The 18,077-nt window shown below is 44.3% G+C and overlaps 1 protein-coding gene across 1 annotated transcript; it reads left to right on the top strand.

Moving 5' to 3' along the window:
- The first annotated feature begins 11,622 nt into the window (after positions 1 to 11,622).
- LOC127769407 (protein SMAX1-LIKE 4) lies at positions 11,623 to 16,522 on the top strand. Its single transcript, XM_052294994.1, has 3 exons — positions 11,623 to 13,079; positions 14,426 to 14,687; positions 14,809 to 16,522. Exons 1-3 carry the CDS (start codon positions 11,623 to 11,625, stop codon positions 16,297 to 16,299), a joined length of 3,210 nt encoding a protein of 1,069 aa, XP_052150954.1. The 3' UTR covers positions 16,300 to 16,522.
- The last annotated feature ends 1,555 nt before the right edge of the window (positions 16,523 to 18,077 follow it).

The following is an 18,077-nucleotide window of genomic DNA, read 5'->3' as shown; positions in this document are numbered from 1 at the left end:
TCAAGTTCAAACTCAATTTCATTTAGGAGTAAAAAAAAGGACAAATTTAAGGTGAATAGTAACATGACACTATTCAACCAAAATTTGTCTTTTTTCTTTCTCTTAAAGAAAGTTGAGTTTGATTTGAGATTTGGTGAGAATATATTTTATATCTACACCTATCTCTAATATTTTTTCCATGAATTTACAAAACTTTTCGGTATTATTTTCACGTGTTTCCAACACTGAGCTAATTTTCACCAGATATGCCCTCGTGGTTTTTAGCCAACTAATGTGAACATACTAAAAATATCATATGTAATAATGGAATTATAACTATTTGACATAAATATGAGGTTTCTTGAAATATTTTGTGTCCAAACATAGAGTTTCATAATAAATGAGGTTTTGCATTACTGGTGTCTCAAAACTTACGGTCTTATAAAATTTGTTCTTACTAAAGAGATTATATCATAAGGTTTTCCTTATTCCTTCAAAGAACCGCGTGTAAAACATCACAACCATGATATTTCTTTTGAGTGAAAGGCACTGTAATACATACCCTCTGTTGATGGTCGTTATAGATCAATTTCGACCGTCATTATAATCAAAATAAAGGAGAACTAGCTATGCTTGTAATGCATATTTGATTTAGAATAATCTATTTCCATTTGTACTTAGATTTTATTTGCTTGCAGAGATTGCTACATAAAAAGGAGAATCGACGGAAACAACTGAACAATCAATTGGAAGTCATCGAGAGGTAGATTTATGAATGGATGGGCCTATAAATCCAATAAATAACATCAAATAGGCCCAAACCACCACATAATTGGGCTGAGGAATCGACGAGGAGTGCACCAGCCAAACATTGGGCCAGTTGGGCCAGGCCAGGGTTCGGCCAACCTCCCCCCCCCCCCCCGGCCCGCCCGGTTGATCACAAGTTTTGGCGTGGATACTCCAGATGATGTCCTGATAGCGGTTGCGGGGCATTTCCGATAGTTCACATCGTTATAACCGTCAACCTACCTATGAAAGGAGCTCACCTCACTCACTCCTCCACACATTCAAGCAAGAAGAATCAAGCTCTCTCTAAGGTTTAGTTAGTATTCTAGTACTAGTTGAGTAGGAAATAGAATAGTTCTCTTAGTACTCAAGTCTTCAGGAGAATTCGGGTATGGCTCTAGTAGCTTCTCTCTCTAGTAAGACTTATACAATTAATGAAATATTCTTCTTTTTTCAATATCGGTATTTTACTTCACTCTTAATATTTGAGTACCGACTTTATTTTACATTTATCTTAATATAATTGTGTAGCTAGCTTACTAGAGATATGCAATGGTGTGGGTATAATGTTTGTGCAAATGATTGCTCTATGTCATGCTAGCGGATATAGAGTAGTATTTGATAATGTAAGCATGGTGCTTAGTTCATTAAATATCATTATTTGGGGTTATATGCTACTGATGGTGACAGCTCAGTACAGGTATTCCTCCACATTAGTATATAGTCCTAAGTTAATTTCTTGGTATGGGTAATCCTTTGTATTCATTTTCGGTTGGATGGCCATGATGGGTTGTCGTAAGGAAATCGGCAAGGGGTGGTCTCTCGAAACACCAGGAAGGCATAGTTTGGGGGTATTGGCTGCATGATTGTATACTAGAGAGTGTAAATTAAAGATACTTGTATATTAGAAGTATTAGGATGAATTATTTTCTTATTCTTTCTCCACATAGCCTACGATTTATTTAATGAGAGAACTTAGTTCTTCTTCTTCGTGTCACTCTACCCTTGAATTAGTTAACCCCTGCTTAGACTCTAACTTATACAAGTAACATATAAATTATTAGCATACTCTTCTCTTATCAATCTTCCCTTGGGATTAAATAAATACGATACATTGGAATACTTCCAGGTTAAATGCTACAATGGTATATCTGTGCGCTTGTGGATCATATCTATAACCATAATATACCTGGAACATTTCTGCGCCTTTGCTGAGGATTATATTTCTAGTAATGTCGTTAAGAAATACCAACACCCTGCAAGCACCATAAAACATTTTTTTTATAATTCCTCTTTCTGCCTCTAAAAGGATAAAAAAATAATATATAACCCATCAAATATCAGATGTCTATGACAAAATAATATCCTATTTCAGTTGATTAAATTTAAGGTTATTGAATTAAATAATGCCCATTGTTTTGATATTTCAGAGCATGCCTACATTTGTATGAATGATCACCCCCACACACTACTACTACCTAGTGCTATTAATGAGCCAAGCTTGAGCGAGATCACCCGCCAAGACTCAAGCCCGACATGAGTCGTTTAACATATTTTTGCACATAATATTACCAAGAAGAACTACATTGTTCACACAAACATATTCTCTCCAATTTCGGATGCATGCTGTGGGGGACATGGTATCCGAGTATCTATGGTTGGGCCTTTGGGTCGCATAGCATGAGGTGGGCCAGGTAGGCCTAAGTCCATGTAGTGTGTGTGTGCCTCGATAAGGCAATTGATGTTATTCCATGTAATTAGGTGGCAGTACCTGGATTATAAGGGATAACCTACTAACCTTAGCCGATCGCCCCCATGTCTATATAGGCGGAGCCGGAAACCCTAATGCGGGGATTTCCTTAGGCGCTACGTTATATTCACACGTTGTGTTGTGCATATACTGATACAGATCTAATCTACATACAACTGGAGATGGGTATTACCTTTGCCAAGGGCCTGAACCAGTATAACCATCTGTGTCACCATCTCTCCTTGATCTTGTACACCCTATAAATTTTATTGCCGATCTAAACACACATGCCATCTTAGCTTTTTAATTCTTTCATAATTAGTATAAGTCATATGAAGTTTTCCATCATAATAGTAATAATAATAACTCATCTAAAAATTCGAGGCTTGTTTCTATTTTGTTCCTTTCCCTTATTCTTAACACTACCACTGCCATGAATAAATATCACAACTTTTTGAAATGTGGTACAAGTGATGACAAATGGAGTCATCGTTATCACAACTTATAATTGATCAGAAAACACCATTGGTGTGCCAGTTGGAAAACCCCCATAGATGCCAGATTTCCAAACCGGCACCACGGAGGAGGCACTAATGAGAAGGAATCAAAGGTGTCGGTTTAGGAACGGACACCTTTGATGTTCCACGAATGCAAGAGCCGATGCATCGAGCCGTTCCCCATCACACCCAGACCACCATCGATCCGACAACATCCCTAAAGCACACAACATAAATCACCATCGATCCATCCAACAACACATCATAAACACTCGAAATTTTAACTGAATATCCAACAATTTCACATAGCACAAATTGCTCATTGGGACACCAAGGTTGCCGCTCAGGAGTCACCACTATCGAGGGGGTGGACGCCACAACGCCGCAGGTGGCAGAGAGGAGGGAGGAGGACTGGCTGTAGTGGCAGTGTGGGAGAGAGGAGGAGAGACATCGCCACCGTCGTTGGATTCGCTCGTGGGAGACGCCACCATCGCCAGATATGCTTGTGGGAGTTGCTGCCACCACCGCCAGCTCCGCCTTTGGCAGAAGCCGCCGCCACCAGATCCGCCTGCAGGAGCCGCCGACACCGTCGGATCTGCCCGCGGGATAATTCCCTGCCGCCGAATCCGCCTGTCGTTGCAACCGGCGAAGCCGCTTGCAGCTACGAAGAGGGGAGGAGGTGTTGCAACTCTACAGAAGGAGAATAGAGGGAGGCACCAAAGTGGGGGTGGGGATAGCGCTGGAGAGGAGGCTGAAGGGGAGGTGAAGGGGGCGGGTGAAGTGGCGAGATGGGTGAGATAGAGAGTGAGGTGAAGGTGGCGGAGACGGGTGAAGAGAGGAAGGTGAAGGGGGTGAAGTGGATAAGGACCACTTGGCTCCCTCTTCCTTTGCGCTAATCAGGGAGGCCAAGAATCCTGAGTCTACTCGATTTCATGGGTGTCATTTTTTTTATAAAAACACCTATAATATATTATAGATGCTGGTTTTTAATTAACCGGTACTTATAATATGTTATTGGTACCAGTTTTTCTTTATAACTGATATATATAGTTGCTTAAATGACGGTTTTATTTTTTTTTTATCCCATAAAGGTGGGAAAAGTCAATAGGTGCCGATTTTAAATGAACCGGTATCTACGAGCCATCCCCTATTAGGGATTCTGTAGTAGTGATCCTATAGTTTAATTTGCAGAAAAGTTTGTAACAGCATATATTTAGGAGCATAAATAAATTAGGTTGGTTTGCCCAAATATTTGGAGTCTTACTTTTGAAGATAATATTTTTCAACACCTACCACTATCTCCGTCTCATATTATAGCTACCTCTAGCGCATTTAACACATCAACAAAAATACTCTCCTCACATATCCACATTTAACACATCAGCAAAATATAAAACCAGATAGAGCAGCAATCCTACCTGCATGCACACCTAGTAGAAAGCAGCATATACACAGCATGCCAGGAAAACCTTTCCTGATCATGTTAAGACACAGGGGTGGAGATGAGTACACCATGCTTTATTAAACTAAGTGCCTGCTCATCATCATGATTAGTTTGAGTCTTTACATAGCCATTCACACACACACTCTCACAACCAAAGCAAGTAATACTGAGAGAAAAGGAAGCTAAGGCATGCAATGCAGTGCAGGCACTCACACACAATGACACAATAGCTATAGCTGCACTACTACTGCAGCAAAGCATCGATCGCTGCAGTGACAAACGAGAGATTCTTTTTCTCTGCTCATATCTTTGGGAAGGGAGCTTGGAGAAAAGGCGAGGAGTGGCTTAAGCACCGGAATAAACTCCACTTTTCTTTTGCTTTTTTCTCGCCCCTTTCGATCTGCTAGAAAGGCATCCGTGCACTTAACCCTAGGTACTTTCCTTCTTTTTCTTTCGCCTTTATTTGATGCCATTTTACGTGCACTAGCTAGAGAGAGAGATCCAAGGAGGAGCTGACACGTCGAAAGAATTGTTTCTGGCCGTTGGATCGTCGATGTACGTTTAGGATGGCCATGGAACCATATGGAAGGAAATTTTGGTTTCATGATATTAGGAAAGAGAACAATAGAGCAGGTACAATAGTAGACTATATATATGCTAGCCATAAACATATTTTAAAGAGATAAAAGAAGAGAGAAGAGCAGCGAGCTACAGATTTATAGCCAGCTGCAGCACGGACTCTAAGACGTAATGTGCATATGACAGGTGGGACCAGGTATTAATAGTATAGTAAGTAACTATTGTATGAATTGGCTATTACATTGGCTATAGATGATTTGGAGCTAATAGTTGGCTATACTATTAAACTTGCTCTTATGTTCGCTCTTATCGTGAGATTGCTTGGTTGGTTACTAATTGGTGTGTTGAATGTGCTATATCATCTGTATGTATGATCCTCTGATTAATCTTATGGACTATATGTTGTTGATATCCATAATAATACATGAGATTGTTGAACTTTTAAAAAACTTTAGGCCGGGCAAAAAAAATTAAAACGATGTTTTTGGTTTTTTTTTAGTTTTTTAAACTAAGCCAATACCTTATAACTGTCTTAAAATGAAACAACATTCACCTGGAGAACAAAATAGTACGTTCACTAGTGAAGAAAAGATTTTTAATACCGGTTGGAAACTCCTTTAGTACCGGTTGTAGCAACAGTGACAAGTAAATCGGGACTAAAAATTTTGATCTTTAGTACCGGTACTAAAGATAACATACCAAGTCAAAAAGATTTGTGGGATGTGGGAATTGAACTCAAGATCTCTCAGCTTAGCTCTCACGCACGTTACGATCCCACCTACAGCACACATCTAACTTTGATACAGATGTTTTCTTCTTAAACTAACCCTAGAGGAATCTTTAGTACCGGTTGATAACACCAACCAGTACTAAAAATATCTTTAGTCCGGGTAGGTGTTACCAACTGGTACTAAAAATAATTTTTTAGTCGGGGTTGGTGTTACTAAACGGGACTAAAGATCATCCAACATTAGTCTCGGTTGGTATTATCAACCGGTACTAAAGATGTATTTTTAGTCCCGGTTGGTAATATCAATCGGGACTAAAAATGTAAGGGATTTGGACTTTTAGAAGCGGTACTAAAGCATATTTTGTACCAGTTCTTAATCTAGCCGAGATATTTGTGATTTTGAGTACCACAATGAAAGATCAGTTCTCCAGTGGTGGTTTCTGAAAGTGGCATCTAAACAGCTTAGGTATTGTTATTGTTGTTGTTGTTATTACTCCCTCCATCCAAAAAGTTTTAATTATATTTTATTTTCTAGTTTTTTTCAAATAAGATAGTTGTATTTATAGTCTCTATGCATTCGTGCATTCAAAACATGTTAAGAGAAGAAATTAAAAAAATACGTCTAATATATTTGGATGGAGTATTAATTTATTTATTGTTTAAGATCAGGCCAGTCATTCATGGATGACTATGAGGTGTGCTGTCCTAAGTTTATCTTGTACAATCTCACCATTGTCCGATGTCTGCCACTTACACACTAAACCATGCCACCAGCTCCTTAATTAGTGAGCTTGTTGTGCTTTCGAGGGGAACAAAAAGAGACATTCCATTACAACGTCAAATTCGGCAACCCTTTGGAAATTGAGTGACAGTACAGCTTTTGCTCTCACGCCCAGCCAGCCAGCTCTCGGTTTCTGAATATCCCTTAGCAAAAGCCTCAAAAAGGCAGAATGTCTGAACCAAATTAAAAGGCTACCTTGATGGTTGATGCTAATGACGGCTTCGATCAGTCTACTGCTAGTACATTGTGCCTACGTTAGTTTATTTGTCATCGGCTAGGCCTGTGTCGAAACGTGTTAATTAGCATCAAAATGAGCGACATCTTTCCTAACTAACGGTTATGATCAAGGTAATAAAATGCAGAAAAAAAATGGCCGGCTCTCTCCATAAATTAAATAGATTGTGCAATAATAAAATAGAAAAATAAAATCAAGATGTACTATTGTATAGAAAAAAAAACAATTATACGAGACGCATGTCAAATTATTTTTTAAAAGATAATGAACACTTCATTATTGAGTACCAAACCAATTTAATTCCTAAAGAGTTAATATGCATGAGGAAAAAAAACCCTATATGTATGAAAAATTTAAAAGATACTACCTCCGTTTCATATTATAATTTTATATTATAAGTTATTTTAACATTTTCTCTAGTCAAACTTATTTAGGTTTGACTAAGTTTATAAAAATATTTAGCAACATCTATAATATTAAATTAGTTTCATTAGATGTAATATTGAATATATTTTGATAATATATTTGTTTTGTATTGAAAATGTTGCTATAGTTTTTTTTATAAATTTGGTCAAACTTGAAAAATTTTGAATAGGAAAAAGTTAAAAATGACTTTTAATATGAAACGGAAAGAGTATTAATACCGAAATTTATTTGTTCCCACTTTGCAACACTTAAGTATGCATACCTAGTTAACTTATTTTAATATTAAAAAAAGGCCCAGAAAATAGATACTGACCAACATTTTTCCAAGGTCAGGGTCTATTGGCTTTGCCCTACCAAGAAAGTGAGAAAAAACTGCAAACACAAAAGCCGCTACAAAAAAAGTTCCTTTTTTCAAAATAAAGAATTGTATAAATATTAGTGCATGTATTTGAATAAAGAGCACACCCTGAAACACAAAGGCCATCTAATTTCTGGCGCTTAAAGTTCTGATCACCTTATCACGCGCTGCTCTTCTTTTCACTAAAAAGAAGAAAAAGAGAATATGCATTCAAGTACTACCAACAAAGATTAGGCATGCAACTTTGTAACTGTATCGAACTACGTATATAACGACAGTACTCTTGTAGAGCTCGTGTATTTTAATCTATTTTCACCAAAATTGGCCGCAAATATATATATAGACGGATGGTGAAATACGACTGCAATGAAATAATTCGGTGTGTGTTTGGTTAATAATAACTAGGAATGCCCCAAAAAATGTAGTAGTATATGTTTATTATAGTATATATTAATTTAGTACTTAATTTCTATGCATCCTTTTTACAAAAAAAAATGTAAAAAAACATAACTAAATTCTGTTGTTATTACATATTTTCTATCTTTTCCATTGGTTTTTGTTGATAGTTTGCTTGACGACAAACCGATGGAGCATGCATGATAGTTTTAAATAAATAAATAAACTCCTATGCGGTCGTATGGACATTGTTTGGCGTTGAGTGGATACACTCTGAGTGTTCAAAGTTGGGTCAAACTGGGAGTAGAAAAGCCCATCGTTGATAGGTCAAGCTAGCACGAGCTTTGCTTGACCTAAAGGCTCAAAAATTGATGATTGTATATATTTCCCATGTTTTAAGAATACCTTTAATTATAACGATCTTCGCATGTATTTCAGATTAATATTCCAGTGGTATTTCCAGTACCAATCATCGTCCAACTTTAGAAATCGATTCTCACCAATAAAACCGGAATACAGCCCTTAACAACCCGCCATGTCAGTTAAGTACATATTACATATTAAGGTCAAGCCAACCTGGCTTTTAACGGCACTTTTCTTTTGATACGTAAGGTAGTGTTTGGAAAGGAGGGTTCCTTCCCAAACACCACCTAAGTAATCTATTTTTTATTGACATGGAACTATTTTATACATCTTTTTATAATAGGATGTTATACGCTACTGACTAGTTAAACGATTACTTTCACAGCCTGCTAAATTATGTTTAATTTCTTAAGAGGTCCGCTCGTGGTAATCATGAACCACAGCACACCCCCGTACTCTATTGCTGCTAGGCCAATACCACTCCCATCAAGGATGGGCACGATTCACCCACTACCACCGTGGACAACCTTGCCATGGTCCGCCATCACCGTGGACAAGCTCGCATTGATCCGCTTGCCACAGTGTGGATGAGCTCGCGTGGATCTACCCCCACCGCCGTGGATGAGTTTTCCATGGACGAGTTCACGTGGATTCCACTTAGCCTCCTGATCTATGTAGGAGAAAAGGCTTAGAGAGATAGGATAATAGAGAGAGGAGGAACAAATTGAAACTTAGCTTGAAAGAGAAGACCGAATCCGGCAGTCGACACTTGTACTGCCAACACAAGGTAGAGGATCGAGGAGCCGAGGTTGTCGCGCGCCCTCCCACTCCATCTCTCGCTGCCACCTAGACAAGGAAGAGGGATGGGTTAGCCGTGAACTCATTGCCCCTCTCCTAGCACTGCCACCCTCACACACTTCTCCTCTGGATCCGATGACCACCCCCCCCCCCCCCCCCCCCCCCCCGCGTTCTCGCCAAATACGTACCTCTTCCCTCTATCAGATCTGGCGGTGTCTTGTCTAAAGTTGTGAGAGAAAAGCTTGGATCTGGTGAGAGAGATTGACCAAGAGAGAGAACACTAATCAAGGGTGAGCCAACGAGGAGCGAGAGAGAATAGGCGAGGCCGGTTCCCCGGCGTTAGAGAGGAAGGCGTAGAGTGTGCAAGGCCAGAGAGATACAGACTCGAGAGGGATTGATAAACAAGAAGCAAGAGAGGGACATTGCAGAGATAGTTACTAATAATGACAGCCTTTGGAAAGCTAATTTGTAGAGGCCGTCACTAATAACAATCGCCTCTGGAATAAGTTTTCATAGACAAAACATATGATGTGGGCTGCCCAAGCTTACTGCCATGGAAGATTCTCTTTTATACCACCTATACAGCTAAAATGATTATTTGCCAAAATGGTTTTCTATAGTGATGTATATAGGTACGGTGTGAAATGCCTGGTTTTATAGTTAAGCTAGAGTTCATTTATCGGTTAAAAGAAGTTAAAAGAGTTGATTCCTAAACTTGGCCATGGCCGAAGGGATACCCTTTTTTGAAAACAATGTTGCTATTATTTTGTACTCCCTACCTCCGTCAAAAATAAATTAACTCTAGAATTTGAACCTTGTCAAAAAGAACCAAATTCAACATTCTTACCTACTTTAGCGCACGAAATAAAAAAATCCCTTAAATCCCCTACCAACTGACCATTCAATACAATTTTTATATTATCTAGGTGAACCCGCATGTTGCTTTAAAAGTTAAAAAATACGGATGATAGCTAGACGACATAATCTTAAATAAGTTAATATGGTTTATGATCATTTAAATAATTCAAATGTAAAAGTAAGGTGATATGGCTTTATGAGAGAAGAAAAGAAGGGAGATGATTTAATTTGGACCATAGGTTAGTTATTTAAGGGCTAAAAATAATTAAGATAATATAGCTTAATGAGAAAAGAAAGGAGGAATATAATTTGAACTATAGATAAATCATCTAATTGCTAAAAACAAATGATGTGATATGGCTTAGTGATAGAAGAGAGAAATAATATTAACCAAGTGAGGATAAAATATACATGTATATAGGATATTATAGAAAATGATGAAATATTATGTGAATTATGTGGGTGATGATTTAACATGCTTGTATTTTAAAGCTTTAAAAGCTAATAAATTATAGAATAGAATTATAGATGATATAACATGCTTGTAAGATGTTTAAAATGTAATAATTGTTAGTGAATGATGATGTGGCATCTTTAACATTGAGTTTTAGGATTGAGTAGGTTCTAACTTTATATTAAGATAGGATAAGGGGTACTTTCAGTGGCGGAGCCAACGCCTAGCTAGCCCAGGCTCGCCGCCAAAAAACTCTATTAAATTTTAATATTGATGAGTAAATTGATAATAAAATTTCTATAGCAAATATTAGTTATATTGAAGTTTACCCGGATTTAAAAACCTTTATAGCTCCACCACTGGGTACTTAGGTACTTTCATCTACTACTACCATTGCATTGGGATTATAGAAATCCATTTTTTGTGGTACATAGGGAGGGTGAGTACGTGCTAAACCGGAGAAGCAAAATGGATAGAACAGGAGGGGGAACACCCCCTGCACTTTGTGCATGCATTAGCATTTGCAGCAGCAGCCAGCAGCAGCTGTTTGTTGAATTGAAAACGAACGATCGACGATGCATGGCCTAATTCGCAAAGGAAACGTGCCGCATGCATGCCTGCATGCCAAAGCCATCGCCATGGCAATGCATAGTAGTATGCTATGGCAGAAGAGAACACGAGACACAGAAGAAAAGAGAATTGAAGGGAGAGTAGCCGAGGCCGGAGTGAGGGAGCAAAGGCTGACGCGGCTACGAAACGCACATCCTCTCGATAAAGAGACAAACAAACCACCAACAATCCCCTCTCCTTCTTCCTACTACATCTCCATACTAGAGAGAGAGAGAGAGAGAGAGAGAGAATCTTGCCCATTGGCCATTGCCATGCAAATGCAGTCTAAAAAGATAAAGAAAAAAGCATTTGCAGAAAGACAAGCTAGCTACTCATGCATGCAGCTGCCTTACTAGTAGTAGATTACTAGTGCATTGCTTGAGTGAAACTGAATAAAAGGAGTAGTAGTGAACTAGTGAAGTCAGTGGCAGTGAGCTTCTTGCCTCAGCTTGCAAAGGTGGTGGTGGCGAGAGGTCAGGAAGAAGACGACGTGGTCGAGGAGGAGAAGAGAAGGCGAGCTGGTTGTTGTTGGATTGGTGTGGGGGGGTGGGGGTGGGGGTGGTGGTGAGCTAGGGATCGATGCGGGCGGGGGCGTACACCATCCACCAGTCGCTCACCGCCGAGGCGGCCGCGGTGCTCAAGCTCGCGCTCGGCATCGCGCGACGCCGCGGCCATGCGCAGGTCACGCCGCTCCACGTCGCGTTCGCGCTGCTGAGCCCGGCGTGCTCGCCGCCGCATGCGCCGCAGCAGCAGCCGGCGCCGCCGCCGTACGGGCTGCTCAAGCGCGCGTGCCTGCGGTCGCACCCGTCCGCCGCGGTGGCGGTGGCCGCGCACCCGCTCCAGTGCCGCGCGCTCGAGCTCTGCTTCAACGTCGCGCTCAACCGCCTGCCCACCTCCGCGCCGCACTCGCCGCCGCCGTCGTCGTCCGCGCCGTCGGGCGCCGTGGCGCCGCCGTTCGCGTCGTCGCTCATCCAGCCTAACCCGACGCTCTCCAACGCGCTCGTCGCCGCGCTCAAGCGCGCGCAGGCCAACCAGCGCCGCGGCTGCGTCGAGCTCCAGCAGCAGCCTCCTCCTCCTCCGCCGCCGCCGCCGCCGGTGGCTGCCTCGACGCAGCAGCAGCAGCAGCCGCTGCTCGCCATCAAGGTCGAGCTGGACCAGCTCATCATCTCCATCCTCGATGACCCCAGCGTGAGCCGGGTGATGCGTGAGGCCGGCTTCTCCAGCTCCACCGTCAAGAGCAACCTCGAGGAGGAGAGCGCGCTCATGATGTCCACGTCATCATCCCCTCCACCGCCGGCCATCCCACCCCACTTCTTCCTCGACCCCAGCATTGGCGTCGGCGGCAACGGTGGCGGCGGCGGTGGCGTCGGCGGCGGCTTCATGCTGTGGCCGGCGCCGTTCTTGAGCTCGCCGGGCATGGCGGTGCCGTCGTCGTGCAAGGAGGACGTGAGGGCGGTATTGGAGGTGATGGTGCGGAAGCAGGGGAGGCGGACCAACCCCGTGGTGGTTGGCGACTCGGTGTCAATGGCGGAGGCCGTCGCCGGCGAGCTCCTGCGGCGGCTGGAGGGCGGCGACGTCCCGGACGAGCTCGCCGGCGCGCACCTCCTCAAGCTCCAGCTCTCCTACGTCCACGTCCGCCTCATGAGCCGCGCCGACGTGGACGCCAAGGCCGCCGAGCTCCGCCGCAGCGTCGACGCCGTCAAGCGCGGCGGCCTGGTCGTCTACGTCGGCGACCTCCGCTGGGCGCTCGACGAGGACCACCACCACGGCGCGGGCCATCACAACACCGCCTCGTCCTACAGCCCCGTCGAACACATGGTCGCCGAGCTCGGCCGCCTCCTCGGCGACCTCCGCGCCAGCGCGCCGCCGCGCGGGCGCGTCTGGCTCGTGGCCACGGCGAGCTACCAGACATACATGCGATGCCGCCGCCGCCGCCCGTCGCTGGAGTCCGCGTGGGCGCTCCAGGCCGTCGTCGTCCCCACCGGCGCCGGCACCGGCCTGGCCCTCAACAACCTCCACGCTGTCGCCACCACAAGGTGAGCTCTTGCCTCCTCCTCCGCCATGACACGATCGAACACCTACTGTTCATTCCCTTGTCCTGCATGTGTCCCTGCAGCCTGATTCTGGCACTCACACTCTCGCTGTCCATTCCTCCTGCTTGTGCTTGGTGTTGTTTTGTTGTGTTGGCTCCTCTTCTTGCTAGTAGCTTGTTGTTCCCTTGCTGCTGCTGATCAGAGTGCAGTGGTTAGCTCACTGTTGGGCATGCAGGCAGCTATGCTTAGCATTTGCTTTGCTGCTTGTGATGTGTTGCTGTCTGGAATAGGAACAGCTAGCAGGACCACTTTGTCCAGGATTTCAGATCAGATGTTGCAAGAACCATCTCTCTGAACATCCATCTATTTACTATTAGTGCTTACTGCTTCCGTCCTAAAATGTAAGCATTCATCCGAGTTTTAGTACCAATTAAGATCGAGTTGAGAGTGGGTGCATAAAAATGTTGTAATTTGTTGAAAACAGAAAATAGTTACAGGAGTTTATATTTTGAGACAAACTTTGAAGGGTAGAGCTTGCTATATTTTTAGGACTTAGGGAACAGTTTCTTTTTGTAAGCTATTATGACAGGTTGACAAAAATGCCTGAAGCATATTTTTCACATTAATGGGGAGACTTCTTCATACTTTCAAGATTCAGATTCTGCATGCTGGAAGATAGTAGTAGTAGTTGTAGTAAAAACTTAGGTTCAGGCTTCAGAGAGGGAGAAGAAAAATGGTTGTTCGTGGGGAATGTGGGGAGGTGGTAGTGGTAGTACTGGCTTTTTTTGGCTCTGCTGGGGTTGCAGAGATTCCATCTGAATCCTGGACAGTTTCTGCTCGGCAAAAAAGGCTTTTCTCTGATGCAGCAAACAGTGGCGCAAACACTCCCCTTTTGGTACAAATGGTACACTAATTTAGTAGTCGAAGGCATCACAGCCTGATTCCAGTGCTGCTGCTGCTGCTGCTGTCTTTTGCCCTTTTCCTTGCAATGATGCGTCTCTCATGCACAAGATCAAGTCACATTTGGTTCAGGGTAAAGGATTCTGATAAAGATTCACACTAGATTTCTTACCTGCTGCTATAGTTATTTTTATATGCACTCCTAGTCTCAGAATGCTACAGGACGGACGGTATCCCGTTCGAAAGAGATGATACCTCATATATCAGGCGATATCTCAGAGGTATCATCCGTCCGAATAGGGTATCAAAAGGTACCAGGTCGTCCCGTCCGAAGAGGATACCGTTCTGTATCATTTTCCAATTTTTGGGGAATTTTGAAACAAATTTCAAACTGAGTTTCACTTTCTTGTACTACTGTTAAGACTAACTGATACTGTTCATGTGTCCAGCAATGGAGAGCCTGTGCAGCAGGCCATGGTGGCGACCAACCACCAGCAGCAGCAGCAGCAGCGTGCTAGCCCTTTCGTCGCCATGGCCGCCGAGCCGGCGGCGAGGGACGAGCTGGATGACAGGCTGCTGGTACTCTGCACCGAGTGCAGCCACAACTACGAGAGGGAGGCGTCGGCGGTGAAGGCGGAGGCGGCCGCCGACGAGGAGGGCCCGCGCGCCGCCGGTAATCTCCCCGGCTGGCTCGTGCCGGAGCCACCCAAGGTAGGACAAAGAAACAGAGATGTGAATCGATCAGAAGAGGTTTTGATTTAGAGTTCTTGGAATTTGCATTGTGAAAGTGAGGGGAATTCATGTTTGAGATATTTTGGTTGTGTGATTTTAGGAGAACTATTTGATCGAGCTGAAGAGGAAATGGAGTAGGCTATGCAGAAAGCTTCATCTCTGCGGCGGCGGCGATCCATGCTCAGGTCAGTCGTTTGGAGCTGGAACTTATGGCAATGGACCAAGCAGCCTCCTCCCATGGTGGTCAGCTTCTTGCTTGCTGCCGAACGGCGGCGGCAAGCCGAGCATTGCGGGGTTCTTGGGCATGGAGGCGTTGCGGTGGTCGCCGCCGGCGGCGGCGGCGCTGCCGTCCCTGAGTTCTCTGAGGGAGCCGGAGTGCCAGGACGTGACGACGGCGCTCGCGCTCGGCAGCCTCCCGCTCTCGGACTCGGCGTCGTCCTCCGGTGGCGGCGGCGGCGACGGCGCGGCGGCGCGCGAGCTGGAGCGGAGGTTGCGCAAGAACGTGCCGTGGCAGCGCGCCGCCGTGGCGGAGATCGCCGACGCGGTGGCCGCCGGCGCCCGGAGCGGTAACGGGACGAAGGGCGCCGGCGTCTGGCTGCTCTTGAAGGGGAGCGACCACGCCGCCGTGCGCCGGGTGGCGGCGGTGATCGCCGAGACGCATTGCGGCTCAGCTGATCGGGTCGTCGTCGTCTCCGCCGATCCCAACAAGTTCGGGTGCGCCGACGATTTCCGCTCCGACGTCGTCGCGAGAGCGTCCATGGCGGCGGCCGCCGGCGGCAACAAACTCGTGCTCGTCGTTGACGACGTCGAGCGCGCGCCGCAGCACGTCGTGGAATGTCTCGTGGCGGCGTCGAGGAGCGGCGCTCTGAAGGACAAGTTCGGCGGCCAAGAGCTCGATCTCTCGGGCTCCGTCGTCGTCATGACGACATCGAAGCTCGCCGATGCGGCGGTCAGCGGCGTCATCAGCCTACGGCTGTACACGTCGGAGCAGTCGCCGCCGTCCGGGGACCTCAAGAGGAAGACGCCCACCAGTTCACCACCAACAAGCGACCGCAAGCGCGCACGGGCACGGCGCAGCGCCGGCAATGGCCACAGCCTCGACCTCAACCTCAACCTCTTCGCCCACGACGACGACGACAACGACGCCGGAGACGTTGACGACGACGACGACGGCGTCCCGAGCGACATAACCCACGAAGGCGGCGTCGACGACTCCGGCGAGCACGGCCACTCGCACCACCGCCACCACCGCCTCCTCCTCGAGTCCATCGCCACGCGCGTGGTCACCCTCGACGGCGACCACCACGGCGCCGCGGCTGCCGTCCGCGAGAGGCTGTCGGGGCGGCTCGACGGCGGCGGGCGGGAGCTGCGCGTCGACGGCGAGGCGGCGGCGGCGCTGGCGGCGGCGTCGGGGCACTTCGTCGACGAGGTGATGGAGCGGTGGGTGGCGGAGGTGTTTGAACCGGCGGCGGCAACGGTCAAAAATGGCGGGAAGGCTGTAGTGTTGGGGGTGGGGCCCAGTGGAGGTGGGGCCCACGAGTCAGTAGGGTTCATGGGCTCGGTCCTTCCGAGTAGGGTCCATGTGGACTGAGCCCACCCAATTTTTGCTCCCCTTTTGGTGTACTAGACTAGACTACTAGTGTCCTTAGTTTTAGTTTCTTTGCATGTAAAAAATTGTGAACTAGGAAATGGAGAATTGGGGGGGTTTAATTTATATAAATTCCTTTTCAATTGAAATTGGTTTGTGTGAGGGTATCTGGGGTTTAATTATATTCATGTCTTAAGTCAGAAACAAAATGCAATCTCTGTGATGCAAAGAGTAAGGCCATGTTTAGATCCTACCCCAAATTTTTACACCCTGTTACATCGGTTTAAACACATACATGAAGTATTAAATATAGGCTAAAAAATAACTAATTGCACAGATTGTAACTAATTTGTGAGACGAATCTTTTAAGCCTAATTTCTCCATGATTTTATAACGTGCTACCCAGTGAACATTTGCTAATGATGGATTAATTAGGTTTAATAAACTTCTCTCGCGGTTTACTAATGGAATCTGTAATTAGTTTTTTTTATAGTGTCCGAACATCCCATGTAACACCCTATATAATACCCGACGTGACACGCCAAAACTTTACACCCCTACAACTAAACACCCCCTAAATCACTAGATGTGAAATGTTTTTTTTTTGTCACAACTCACATGCGAAGATAAATTTTGGTAGGCCTCATCTTTTGGCTTATGGTTATGCTCATCAGCCAAAAGTTAAATTTTCAATCATAAATTTAGAGTTAATTTGTAGGTCTTTTTATCGTAGTTTTTTTTAGCCTTTGTTTTTAGATCGTTAAGAACACGTATATAAAAGTTTTATAGATAAATTATTTTTCGTTTGCAAACATGTCGTTGAGATTGATAGGTAAAATGGAAGTTTGATTTGAAATTGGTCAGATGATTATCACACCCAATTCACATCTCAGAGAAATGATACAACCTTAGAATTCGTCCTCAAGTCTTAAAACCGGGTAAGACTTTGCTCTGCCCATTTCGTCTATGGTCTTGACCCATGTAGTGTAAAAATTGGATCTAAACTTTCCTTTAAAAAAAATCAAAGTGACTGGATGTCTGGATCCCACTCTCACATATGAGAGGTGGAAATCCCTAGAAACGCTCCCTCCGTTTTAGGTTATAAGACTTTGACTAAGTTAAACTATTTCATGTTTGACTAAGTTTATACATTAGTTTCATCAATTCAATAATTGAATATATTTTCATAATAACTTTGTCTTGAATTAAAAATGTTAATACTTTTTTCTACAAACTTAATCAACTTAAAGTAGTTTAACTTTGATCAAAGTCAAAACGCCTTATAACCAGAAACAGAGGGAGTAAGATTTAGAAAAAAAAACTTTGTTCATCAGCATTCTTAAAAAAAAACTTTTAATATTTATTTTATTTGTTTCTGTCTTCGAATAATCGTACTAAACTCAATTTCATCTGTCATGCATTAGCTCTTCAATGCAGTGCCTTATATGCTACACTGATAAAAGAACATAAAAATGAACTCTACATAGTTTTAAGAATTGATGGAAAGGCTCTACATGAAGTCGAGAGATGAAAATTAAACGGGCCAATGGATGGGAAGTATATTTTTACCCTTAAATAGGGTAGTTCTAATGGGCGATCGGGTAGGCCCTCCCCCCCCCCCCCCCCCCCCCCCACTCCTCTCAACTGGTTTTCTTTTTTGGCACCGCATTACTTTCCTATTTTAGTAAATTTATGCACCTAAAGTTTATACAACTCAAGTTTACACATCTAAAGTTTAGAGAACAAAAGTTTCTAAGTCAAAAGTTTACATACCCGATTCA

Source organism: Oryza glaberrima, chromosome 4, assembly GCF_000147395.1.
Source record: "Oryza glaberrima chromosome 4, OglaRS2, whole genome shotgun sequence".
Taxonomy (NCBI): domain Eukaryota; kingdom Viridiplantae; phylum Streptophyta; class Magnoliopsida; order Poales; family Poaceae; genus Oryza; species Oryza glaberrima.
Note: the sequence above shows the minus strand (reverse complement) of the source record. Positions and strands in the feature narration are given on the sequence as shown.

Coding starts and splice junctions, on each gene's coding strand:
- LOC127769407 (XM_052294994.1), top strand. CDS start 11,623: ATGCGGGCGGGGGCGTACACCATCCACCAGTCGCTCACCGCCGAGGCG. Junction 13,080..14,425: donor CACGCTGTCGCCACCACAAG/GTGAGCTCTTGC, acceptor TCATGTGTCCAG/CAATGGAGAGCCTGTGCAGC. Junction 14,688..14,808: donor TCGTGCCGGAGCCACCCAAG/GTAGGACAAAGA, acceptor GTGTGATTTTAG/GAGAACTATTTGATCGAGCT.